At 37.4% G+C, this 13,056-nt stretch overlaps 1 protein-coding gene across 1 annotated transcript; it reads left to right on the plus strand.

The window, feature by feature from the left end:
• gcshb (glycine cleavage system protein H (aminomethyl carrier), b) lies at window positions 1–6,004 on the plus strand. Its single transcript, XM_063012821.1, has 5 exons — window positions 1–209; window positions 3,637–3,716; window positions 4,996–5,059; window positions 5,576–5,707; window positions 5,800–6,004. The coding sequence occupies exons 1-5, from the start codon at window positions 71–73 to the stop codon at window positions 5,892–5,894; spliced, it is 510 nt and encodes a 169-aa protein (XP_062868891.1). The 5' UTR covers window positions 1–70; the 3' UTR covers window positions 5,895–6,004.
• The last annotated feature ends 7,052 nt before the right edge of the window (window positions 6,005–13,056 follow it).

The raw sequence follows: 13,056 nt of genomic DNA on the forward strand, positions 1-13,056 counted from the left end.
ACGAAACATCAGTACTCGGGAGCGTGCACGGTTCACCGAGTCGCATCGGCTTTGCACTAAATTGAAGAAGATGGCGATGTGCGCGCTGTTCCGGCGCTTTTCTGCGATTCTACCTGCTCTTTCGGGAGCTGTCCATGTTTCCCGGTGCCAAACACTGCAAAAGACAAATATCTTAAGGGCTTTTAGCACGACGTCCTGCCTCACTGAAGGTAAAGAACGTATTTTGATTCAAATTTGAGAGTGCTGAAACACAAACTCATAATGGAAGTGAAGCAGCTGTGGAGTTTTGCATTTGGTTTGTTTTTCTATGTAAAAACTTACGTGTCACTCTTGTAGCTGTATTTATCTAAATTCTATCTAACTTAATACGGAGTCCTGTTGGTGACACCCTGTTTTAATAAAACTAACGAGATAATAAAGTTGTGCACACGACTTGTTAAGGCGTGGGAACGAGATCTTAATGCGTGGATATTACCTAGTAACGCATGGGGACGAGATAATTAAGTCGTGACCAGCTTGTTTGAAAGCTGGGGTCAGAGTGCAGGGTCAGCCACTGAACGGCGCCCCTGGAGCAGAGAGGGTTAAGGGCCTTGCTCAAGGGCCCAACAGTGGCTGCATGGCAGAGCTGGGATTCAAACTCTCAACCTTTCGGTTGATAGCTCAAAGCTCTATCTGGCATGGGGAAGAAATAATTAAGCCTTGGCCATAGCTTAATAAAGTAGGGCGTGGCAATTTAATAATTTTATTTTGGCCACAGCTTACCTGTCCTGGACACTAGTATACATTAATCCCCCAAGAGCGTATTTTGTATGTTTTGGCAGTTGTGGCCAAAATTGAAGAACTAGGTTGCCATTACTAACACACCTTACTAAGATGTGGCCAGACGTAATTATCTTGTCCCCATGCCTTACTAAGTTTGTGGCCATGACTTAATTATCTTGTCCCCATGCCTTAATAAGTTTGTGGCCATTACTTAATTATCTTGTCCCCATGCCTTAATGAGTTTGTGGCCATTACTTAATTATCTTGTCCCCATGCCTTAATGAGTTTGTGGCCATTACTTAATTATCTTGTCCCCATGCCTTAATGAGTTTGTGGCCATTACTTAATTATCTTGTCCCCATGCCTTAATGAGTTTGTGGCCATTACTTAATTATCTTGTCCCCATGCCTTAATAAGATTGTGGCAATTACTTTATTATCTCGTTCTTACGCCTTATTAAGTTTGTGGGTGTGACTTTATAATCTCGTCTTTTGTCTTATTACGTTTGTGGCCATAACTTTATTATCTCGTTCCTCCTGCCTTACTAAGTGTGTGGGTATTACTTTATTATCTCGTCCCTGTGCCTTTGTGGGTGGGACTTTATTATTTTTTTGCTTTATTAAGTTTGTGGGCATGACTGTATTATCTCGTCCCTATGCCTTATCAAGTTTGTGGGTGTGACTTTATTATCTCGTCCATATGCCTTATCAAGTTTGTGGGTGTGACTTTATTATCTCGTCCATATGCCTTATCAAGTTTGTGGCAATGACTTTATGATCTCATTCTTACGCCTTACTAAGTTTGTGGTTATGACTTTATTATCTCCTTACAGTGCCTTATTATGTTGTGGCCATACATTTATTTTATTTGCACGGGATGTCACCAGCGAGGCTCCGTACTTTAATGTTTCTTTAACACCTTAACAAATGAGAAGTGATCTGGTAGACACCCTGTATCTTCAAATGATTGAGCTGATTATTTGCAGTTGCTTCGCTACCGTTGTGCTGAATTGATTTCTTTTACAGAGTAAAACATGCTTTTGAAATACTTTTACATTTTAACCCTTTTCTCTGGGATTGTATTGAAAACAAAAAAGGTTAAACCAGCTACACTAAGGTTAAATCAATTAAATCTCATGCATTGGTATAAAAACCCCTATTATATCAGGGAAAATTATATAAATTATTAAAAACCATCTATAATGTTGGAAAAATTCCACCTCCAAAGCAAAATGTATTGTGCAAAAACAGATTACGACCGTCCCCCAAAACGTGCATGGCAATATCAATTGTGCATGTCACTGTCAGGGATATATTAAAGGTTGGGTTGATGGTAATTACTTGTAGTACACATCTTGAATGCAGCAGATGTGGCATAAAACCGGAGTGACTTTTTTAATGGTCCAATAGTTATGGCCAGACCACTGGGTAAAGGTATCTCTACAACAGCAAGTGCTGCTTACACACAGCCATGGTGACTACCCACAACAGTCAAAAAAACCACAAAGTGCCAAAAGGTTGTTGGGCAGTGAAGAATTAATAAAACCAAAGTGCTGATGCTAATTTCTGTCCAGCGTAGAAAGTGCCTACAATAGGAATGCAGGTAATGGAAGTGGACATTAAAGCAACACAAGAAGGACAGTTGGTCACACCAATACCAACTCTCCAAGATCATGTGGATAGCCTCTAACGTGCATCATTTATCTGCAAAGAAGCTGGCACCATGTTCTCAATTCATAGAATATTACTCCTGGTAAATTACTACTGGTTATACACTACTTGTTGCCAAAGTAGTGTATACCACCATATTGCTGTAAATGAATTTTAATGCATTGTAATGCATGTGATCTACTGTGGTTGACAAATGGACATAACTCATAAGGTTAGATCATTGTTGGATCACCAGAAAAGGTTTAATGCATCTTGGGGTTAATAATATGTTAATAATATGTTTTTAAAACTTTACTGTTAGAATGGAACACCGTTTTTCCAGAAATATTGGTTTAGTGTGTTTTAATCTGATAAGATCAAAGCTAATGATTTACATAGTTTGTTTACTTATCAACTATTCATTGCCCTCTAGCACTTAATGGATTAAAGCATTGCCATACTGGTAGAGCATACTCCCCTCCCCTTTGGAACCTTCAACTCTTGAAACAATGATGAATCTTATGGTTATAGATTCAATAGGTTTTAGTCTAAGCTTGTTATTCTGGTTGGCCATTTAGGTGAAACTGGTCATGCTCAAAGTAAGCTAGTCAGGCTGACCAGCCAGCTAAAGTAAAGACCAGGTAGGTTGACTGTCATAGGCTGGTAGACCAGCTAAACCTTGAATCTGAACTAAGTATTTTTTTAAACCCTGATTTGACACGTTTAGGGACTCTGGGGCTCACTCTAAAAATAATTAGGGTAACTATTCTCTGAGTAAAATTAGTATTGTTTACGATCCACTGATTTCTAGCTGGTTTAATACTTTTAAGTCTGTGTCTGACGCAACCAGGCCTGCAGTTTTGCGCAACTCCTGATCTTGTTTGAACTTGTTTCAAGTGCTGAACAACTGGTGAAGTTAATTACTCGCCACAGTCCTGAATATGACTGCAGTTCGTTTGGTTTTTCAAGATTAGTCTGATCACTTAGATTTTTTCCTGATTGTTTAGTTTTAGTATTTGAGGAGAATGTGTTTCGAGTTAGACATTGATCTTTGGCTTCAGAATACATTACAGTGTACTTTGAGCTCAAATACAAGTCCTGTACTCAGTTCTATCAAGAATATGTATTGGAAAATATGCTTTTTGCCCCCCTTTCTCTGTAGACTCTCTAAATAACTGTGCATGTTTGGTTTGTAAACATGAAATGCTTTCTTTTGTTTCCACAGCTCTCAGATTTACAGACAAACATGAATGGGTACGAGTAGAAGGGAGTATTGGTACAGTCGGCATCAGCAATTATGCTCAGGTCTGCATATCATTATATTTTCATCAACCACTTTATCTGGGTCAAGGTCACAGCAGGTCTGGTACCACTAAGAAAGTGAGGTATATTTTGGACAGAGCCCAAGTACATGTCAGGGATTTGACCATTCCTCCCGTCTGACATAGCCAATCATGCCGGCCCAGTTCACAGAGAGTGTCAGTGAGATTGGTGGGCTAGTGTAATGCTCATGTTACTCTTAATGATTAAGGCTATTGTTCCAATGTAGAGCATATTTTGTAAAGATGGGATTTTCTTAAGGAAACAATTTTTACAATTAACAATGTAACAATTTTTTTGCATGTTCTCCCCGTGTCTGTGTGGGTTTCCTCCCACAGTCCAAAGATTAGATGAATCAGAAGCTTATCTGTCCTGTCATCAATATAACCACAGTGTAGAACATTGTTTAGCAATACACTCATTAAGAAGTGTAATTACTTGTGTGATTTGTTGAGACAAAAATACACTGATCAGCCATAACATTAAAACCACCTTGTTTTTACACTCACTGTCCATTTTATCAGCTCCACTTACCATATAGAAGCACTTTGTAGTTCTACAATTACTGGCTGTAGTCCATCTGTTTCTCTACATACTGTTTTACCCTGCTTTCATGCTGTTCTTCAATGGTCAGGACCCCCACAGGGCCACCACAGAGCAGGTATTATTTAGGTGGTGGATGACACTGCAGTGACAATGACTTGGTGGTGGTGTGTTGGTGTGTGTTGTGCTGGTATGAGTAGATCAGACACAGCAGCGCTGCTGGAGTTTTAAATATCTCATCTATTGCTTCTGTTTGAGTTGGTCATCTTCTAGACCTTCATCACAGGACGCTGCCCATGGGGCACTGTTGGCTGGATATATTTTTGGTTGGTGGACTATTCTCAATCTAGCAGTGACAGTGAGGTGTTTAAATTCTCCATCAGCATTGCTGTGTCTTATCCACTCATACCAGCACAACACACACTAACACACCACCACCATGTCAGTGTCACTGCAGTGCTGAGAATGACCCACCACACAAATAATACCTGCTCTGTAGTGGTCCTGTGAGAGTCCTGACCATTGAAGAACAGCATGAAAGAGGGCTAACAAAGCATGCAGAGAAACAGATGGACTACAGTCAGTAATTGTAGAACTAGAAAGTGCTTATATATGGTCAGTGAGTGTAGAAACAAGGAGGTGGTTTTAATGTTATGGCTGATCGGTGTATATTGTTTCTTTATTTAACTTTGTTTTCCACTTCCCCCTGCATAAACCACAGGAAGCACTAGGTGATGTGGTATACTGTGGACTACCAGAGGTTGGAACCAAGCTTCAACCGATGGGTAAGAATTAACTATATATTCTGTTAAGTGTACACATAGTGTACTAAGTGTACTTTCTGCATCATTAAGCCCCTAGTAACAGTGACATTGTAAACAGCTTATTAAGCATTACCTGTTTATTCAGTGTTTGCTGACTTAGTGTGTTTTTCCCCCTGAGTGACCTGTCTGGTCTTGCACTAATCATAGCAGTCTTGTTATAAGTATACAGGTAATACCACCTGTTTATACTCTGACATTGCAGATATTACAGCTAGATGATATACCTTTATAATTTTTAACATTTTTCATTCTAAAATTGTTTTGCAAATTAAATTTGGTGATACATGGTTAACTGACACACTGTCTGTATTAAGTACAGAGCATAAAAAGAGTGCAACATGTTAAAACATTTAGAGGCTTCCTATAGTCGGTACCAGTTCATTAAAACATACCCAGCCCCAATAAAGATTTTTCAAATTGAAATATCTTAATTCTTTTTGAACCACTCTATCATAATTTCTGTTTGTCATTCCTTAGATGAATTTGGTGCATTAGAAAGTGTAAAAGCTGCCAGTGAGTTATATTCTCCATTAAGCGGAGACGTAGTAGAAATTAACACAGAACTGACCGAGAACCCCAACCTTGTCAATTCATCCTGCTACGATCGTGGTAAGTGTGCAGTTGGCTAATAAACTAGGATAAATAAATCTTTATTGGGAGGTCTGGTCTGGTTTCTAATTGCTTATTCTGTTTTTTTTAAGGCTGGTTGATTAAGATGACCATAGAAAACCCTGGAGAACTTGAAGCTCTTATGGATGAAACTGCATATGAAAAATATGTCAAGTCACTTGAGTAACGTGTTTAAACTCATTTCATGTCCGGTATTAATCAAAAAGATCATTTTAATATTTACACTCAGCTGTAAATTTTCATTATTAGTTTACTAATAAAATTTTATAGAGTCTGCTTCGATTTCTAATATGTTCCATGAAATGAATTATTACTTGTGTTAGTATAATAAAACAAGTTGATTTCTTCTTTGCTTTCATATCTCATGTAAAAAATGTCTACATTTCATATTCTGCCAGTTAAATTAATACATGGCAGAAAGTGGGTGTAATAATAAAGAAAAAAGATTACCATGAAGTTCTTAAACCTTGGACACCACTGTTTTTTTTTTTAAAACACAGAAACTGGTTTTGCAATGACTAAATGAAGCTTGAATTAAGTCTTTGTAATGGTATTCCTAAAGTCTTGACCTTCACCCTATAAAGAATACATGGACTCCACTGAAAAGTCAAAAAACATTCAATTAGCTATTCTGTTAAGTATAGGGCCATGATAGCTCAGTGGTTAAGATACTGGACTGGTAGACAGAAGGTTTCCGGTTCAAGCCCCACCACCACCAAGTTGCCACTGCTGGGTCCCTGAGCAAGGCCCTTAACCCTCAATTGCTCATCGAGTAAGTCGCTTTGGATAAAAGCGTCTGCTAAATGCTGAAAATGTAAATGTAAGTACAAGGAATCTTCAAAAATCTTCCACACTTTTATATTTTGGTTGAAAACGGTAAGGGTGAGAGGAGTAGTAATTGGTCTTGTCTGAGAGACTGGAGAGAGCTTACAGTCTGGATTTGATTTCCACCTTTTTGGATGCTCAAAGAAGCTTTAAGGGGAAAGGGATTTTCATATGATGATGTGAAAGCAGCAGTGCATCAGTGGCTACGCGCTCAACCAAAACATTTTTACGGATGGCATTAAAATGGTACGCTGGGAAAAATGCATCACAAATGAGGGCGACTGTATACGTTCTTAATAAATCGAATTTTTAAAAAGTGCAGAAACTTTTTGAAGAACCATTGTAGTATGTTGTGCTTGAATATTAATTATGGCTGGTCAAGGTAAAAAAAAAAAAAAAAACACATATACAGTGAGACACTGCCGATTTTGCAAGTTTTCCCACCTACAAAGAATGGAGAGGCCTGTAATTTTTATCGTAGGCACACTTCAACTGTGAGAGACAGAATCTAAAAAAAAAATCCAGAAAATCACATTGTATGAATTTTAACCCTCTACTGCACAGCGTTGCCCTCAGGCAACAGAAAGTTTTCTTAAGCGCCATGTCCAGTGCCCGTTTTTTTTAATTATTGCAACCAACCAGAATGGTAAAAAAAATATCATAAAACAATCTTATAAACTAAGGAGTGGCTCTGTAAGAAGCATTTCAAGGTCCTGGAGTGGCCTAGCCAGTCTCCAGACCTGAACCCAATAGAAAATCTTTGGAGGAAGCTGAAACTCAATGTTGCCCAGCGACAGCCCCAAAACCTGAAAGATCTGTAGAAGATCTGTATGGAGGAGTGGGCCAAAATCCCTGCTGCAGTGTGTGCAAACTTGGTCAAGAACTACAGGAAACATCTGACCTCTGTAAAGGTTTCTGTACCAAATATTAAGTTCTGTTTTTCCATTGTATCAAATACTTATTTTATGCAATAAAATGCAAATTAATTATTTAAAAATCATAGAATGTGATTTTCTGGATTTTTTTTTAGATTCTGTCTCTCACAGTTGAAGTGTGCCTACGATACAAATTACAGGCCTCTCCATTCTTTGTAGGTGGGAAAACTTGCAAAATTGGCAGTAAATCAAATATACTGCTCACAAAAATTAGGGGATATTTCAAAATGAATATGAAGCGATAAAAAAAAAAAGCATTTGATTTTTTGTTTATTAAACAAGAACATCAAAAAAGCAAAAGATAAGTCAAAGAAAGTTGTTTGATTATGCAAATGAGATGCAAACTCAGTTATCGTGATAGAGTAGCAAGTGACATTGGTGGGGGTGAACAGAAGCATGTCAAACTGGACGAGAGTGCCACACGTTGACTGTTCAGTAGGGTGTATGGTCACCCAAGACTGCCAAAACACACTGACAGCGATGAAGCATGGACAGGATCAGATTGTCAAGCAGTTCTCGATCCTCTGCCACTCTTGCTCCAGGGCAACTTCCAGCTCAAGAAGTGTTGTGGGAGGCATTGGACGGTTGGTCAGAATGTAAAGGCCAGTCCATCTTTTTTTTAATCGCTTCATATTCATTTTGAAATATCCCCTAATTTTTGTGAGCAGTGTACTTATTTTCCTCACTGTAACCACATTTAAGGCACGCTGTGTTTAGTCTGCAAAAGCTCCAAGACCTCACATTAAATACCAGGTATTGTTGACTTTCTGAATTAAAATGTAACACAAATTAACACATCTTTCGAAAAGATTTTGCACATTTTAGAGCACAATTTGTATTCATTTTCTCCCAATTCGGTTATTTCCAGTTCTTTATAGCAATTCTTTTGCATGCACCCATGGTAGTGGTGTACTGCTTGCTAATCATGGAAATCAGTGGAGTTCAGGACAAAGGAATTTTGCACTTTGTGCTTCATTTCTCAGCAGTCTATGTTTTGTACATTAACAGCCTTGACTTTGCCATGCCTAATGTCATTAAACCTTTACGTTGTTGTCTATGAAGATTGCAAGATCATGTACTGATTTTTAAGCACCCACTATAAAATGACTAAACCCACTGTTCAGAAACCATGGTGTAGTTGAATAATATGAATCCCAAATGTGGATCCCCACTACTACTGGATTAGTCAGTTAACATGGAGGGAGTACATTGTTACAAACATAATGTTTACAGATTTATAGGATAGAATTGGGGTCAGTATTTATTTCTGCAATGAGGAACATTACACACTTATCTGAATCATGCAAGCACAATGCGCTTTGACCTCTGGCCTTAGACTAAAATACAGATGAGTTGCAGTCTTGGAGTTATTAATGATTAATGAACACTCATACACACAAAAGTACATGGTCATTCACAGTGGGGTACAACTTTTTACGAAATAATACACCATGAAAACAGGACTTTTTTATATATATAAGCAAAAATAAATGATATAAAATGTATGCACTTGTGGTGGTGCGATTAAGGTGACTTTTGAGACACATCAGAACTGCTATTAAAAAAGTTATTTCTGTTATTCTGAAACAATAAGCACACTAACCAAAAACTCGCCATTTCTCTCAACCAGCAAGCATTTTGGTATTTCAGTGTATTATTTTGGCTCTTGTGCTTAGTGGTGGTAAATTCGGTTCATTTTATGGACTTGGGTAAATCTGAGTCACTCAGTAATGTGATCCTGTACACTTGAGTCATTTGTACTGAAATCTTGATTGCGATTGATTTACTGCATGAAAATGCATCCAAATACCACTTGTCTTCCATGCACTCATCTTCTGTAAATAAATCCTTCTTTCAATTCTCTTGGGACTTCACACTTCGCCTGTCAGTGACGAGTTGATATTTTTTTTAAAGTGGAATCTTGATCATGGGGGATAGGGACAAGGAGGGGGGAGAGGGTGTGGACTCACCTACCAATCAGATGGGTATATTAATGGGTCAAGGGTTCAAGGGGGATGGTCGACAACAAATTGCCATGGTAACTTGACCCAGTCAGGCAGCCACAGTGGCACCAAAACAAACAGTCAATAAATTACTATGGGGCTATGGTATTCCTTAAGTGGTACAGTACTAAAGTAGCCTGTAAGCATTTGCATTTTAAATTAGTGAGAGGATGATTGACGGGTAGAAATAGGATGCGTTAAAGTGGGAGAAAAAAGGGTAAATAAAAAAGAAAAAAACAATGGTGTATATTTTTACACCACAACAGGCAGTGCTTGGAAACGTGCACTCTGATCTTAGGTTTGGGAAGACTGCTCATTCATGAATATCCAGGTTGTGAATCACATAATGAACAGATTTTTTGATGACATTGCCTTCAGAGGTATTCCAATTCAAAAGAACTTCGTTTAAAAACGGTTACCGTAAAATTTACAACACTTTGATGACATAAATTACTGCACTTGTAAGCAATAATTAACCATACTCACTTATTAGGAGGGATGTCAGCACTGTGTAGCCATTTGTATACTTGTATTTTGGACTAAGGTTGTTAGACAGCCTACTCAAATACCGTATTAATATAGCAGCGCCCACTGCTCTACAATTACTTCTCTGGAATAATAATCTTATATAAAGTATGTCTGTGATACGTTATGTCCATTCAGTCAAATGAGAATTTGTAACTTACACACTGATGTTGGTCAAGAAGCATGGCTGATCAACCTTTAAATTCATCTCAAAGGCTTTTAGTAAGGATGAAGTAGAGAATCTGTGCAGGCTCCAGGCAAACTCAGAGGCACAGTTAGTTTTTAGATGACTAGTTTTATACACTGTCAGCAACTGATATTGCTAAAACAGCTGGACTTTATACATACATTTTTCTACATAGTACATAGAACTGTGTGAAAGTGTCTCCTCCAAAAGTAAGGTAACTTACCCACCAAATAGTGTTGTCATGTAATTTCTGTTGTCTGTTTTGCATATTCAGTCATTTAATTTTAAAATAATTTAGTGGTTCACCTAGTTATAATTTCCTAACATTGCTGTTCTTTTTAAATCGTAGAATTGGTCTTCTGTAACATCTGTGCATGTTAACATCGTCCAAGAGTTTATTTTTAGAGTTTATTCTTAGCAAAAGGCAACTCTATTGCACAGTTATGCTGGTAAAGGTGTTTTGCATAATTTGTTTGTGCAAGGCAAGTCACATAAGCCTATAAACACTTAGATCCAGATGTACAAGCACAATTGCTTACATTTTAACATAAGCAAAGTTTATGGTTTAAGCACAATTTATGTAATGAGCTACAGCTTATATAAATTAAATACTAATGTTAGAAGGGACCATCTCAACTTTGAGTAACTACTTTTTAGTATTTCATAGTTTTGTCATTGTCACAAAAATGGAATAAAGTCAATTCACAAAAAGCAGACATCTTTCTGTTTTCTTTGTATTGCTTTTCAAATGCTTTACAACATGTAATCCAACAAACCAAGACAACACAGTAAAGACATAGATTATTAAACACATACAACCCCTGGCAAAAATTATGGAATCACCACTCTTGGAAGATGTTCTTTCAATTGTTTAATTTTGTAGAAAAAAAATAAATCACAGACATGCCACAAAACTATCATTTCTCAAACTGTCAACCCTCTGGCATTAAGAAACGATAAAAAAAGAAACAAATATAATAGTTGTGGTCAGTCACAATTGCTTTTTTTTAGATCAAGTAGAGGAAAAAAATATGGAATCACTCAAATCTGAGGAAAAAAATTATGGAATCATTAGAAAACACTGCACCATTATTACTTTGTTGCACCACCTCTGGCTTTTATAATGGTTTAAACTCTCTGAGGCATGGAGTTAACTAATGACAAACAGTATTCTTCATCAATCTGCCTTCAACTGTCTTGCTGTTGCCAGATCAGCTTTGCAGGTTGGAACCTTGTCATTGACCATTTTCTTCAATTTCCACCAGAGATTTTCAAATGGATTGAGATCCGGACTATTTGCAGGCCATGCCATTGACATTATATGTTTTCTTGAAGGAAAGTTTTCACGTCCTTTGCCCTATGGCAAGATGCATTATCATCTTGAAAAATGAAGTCATCATCATCAAACATCCTTTCAACTGATGGAATAAGAAAAGCGTCCAAAATTTCAATGTGGACTTTGGCATTTATTGAAGACCATCTCCCCTGTGCCTTTACCCGACATGCAGGCCCATATCATCAACAACTGTGGAAATTAACATGTTTTCTTTAGGCAGTTATCTTCATAAATTTCATTGGACAGACACCAAACAAAAGTTCCAGCATCATCACCTTGCCCAATGCAGATTCGCGATTCATCACTGAAGATCACTTTTATCCAGTCACCCACAGTCCACGATTGCTTTCCTTTAGCCTACTTTAACCTTGTTCTTTTCTTTTTAGGTGTTAATGATGGCTTTTGTTTGGCTTTTCTGTATGTAAATCCCATTTCTTTTAGGTGATTTCTTACAGTTCAGTCACAGACATTGACTCCACTTTCCGGCCACTTGTTTCTCATTTGTTTTGTTGTGCATTTTCTGTTTTCAAGACATATTGCTTTAAGTTTTCTATCTTGATGCGTTGATGTCTTACTTGGTCTACCAGTATGCTTCCCTTTTACAACCTTCCCATTTTGTTTGTACTTGGTCCAGATTTTAAACACAGCTTACTGGGAACAACCAACATCTTTTGCGACATTCCACAATGATTTATCTTCTTGAAGGAGTTTTATAATCCTCTCATTTGTTTCAACTGACATATCTTGTGTTGGAACCATGATTCATGACAATCTGCTTTGTGCAACAGCTCTCCGAGGTGTAAGCACTCTTTTTAAACTGAAGAATAATTAGCAAATCTAATCTGCTGCAGATGTTTTGTTTTTAAACTGCAAATTAGAGTGATTCTATAATTTTTTCCTCAGATTCGAGTGATTCCATATTTTTTTCCTCTACTTGATCTAAAAAAAGCAATTGTGACTGACCACAACTATTATATTTGTTTCTTTTTTTTATTGTTTCTTAATGCCAGAAGATTGACATTTTGAAAAATGATAGTTTTGTGACATGTCTGTGATTTATTTTTTTTCTACAAAATTAAACAATTGACAGAACATCTTCCAAGAGTGGTGATTCCATAATTTTTGCCAGGGGTTGTATAAACACATTGTAGCTGTATAAAGAGAAAAGAGAGAGAAAAAGAAAAAAGGGGGGTTGGGGTAGGGTTAGTTAGGAGGTATGATTTAAAAGTTATTATGATTTCAAACACAAGCATAAAAACAACTGGTAAGGATACCTTCTAAATCATTGGTGTCCAAACTTTTTTCTAGGCGGGCCAGATTTGATAATGTGAAAGTGCCCGAGGGCCAACAGTCCCTGATGACATCATTTTAAACAATAAAATATGCATATAATATGCTGTTATTTAATCATTTTATTTTCACACAGTGAACAACAACCAAATGTAAGCATTCAGGTGCCAGACATTTAAACTATGCCAGGGTTTAAACTATAACAATGCATGGCTACCTTTGGAGTA

The sequence above is a fragment of the Trichomycterus rosablanca genome, chromosome 17, assembly GCF_030014385.1.
Source record: "Trichomycterus rosablanca isolate fTriRos1 chromosome 17, fTriRos1.hap1, whole genome shotgun sequence".
In the NCBI taxonomy this organism is placed as follows: Eukaryota; Metazoa; Chordata; class Actinopteri; order Siluriformes; family Trichomycteridae; genus Trichomycterus; species Trichomycterus rosablanca.

What these genes read in the sequence shown, in the direction of transcription:
- gcshb (XM_063012821.1), top strand. Translation starts at nt 71, where the DNA reads ATGGCGATGTGCGCGCTGTTCCGGCGCTTTTCTGCGATTCTACCTGCT. An exon ending in GACGTCCTGCCTCACTGAAG is followed by an intron (nt 210 to 3,636) that starts GTAAAGAACGTA and finishes TTGTTTCCACAG; the next exon opens with CTCTCAGATTTACAGACAAA. An exon ending in AACCAAGCTTCAACCGATGG is followed by an intron (nt 5,060 to 5,575) that starts GTAAGAATTAAC and finishes GTCATTCCTTAG; the next exon opens with ATGAATTTGGTGCATTAGAA.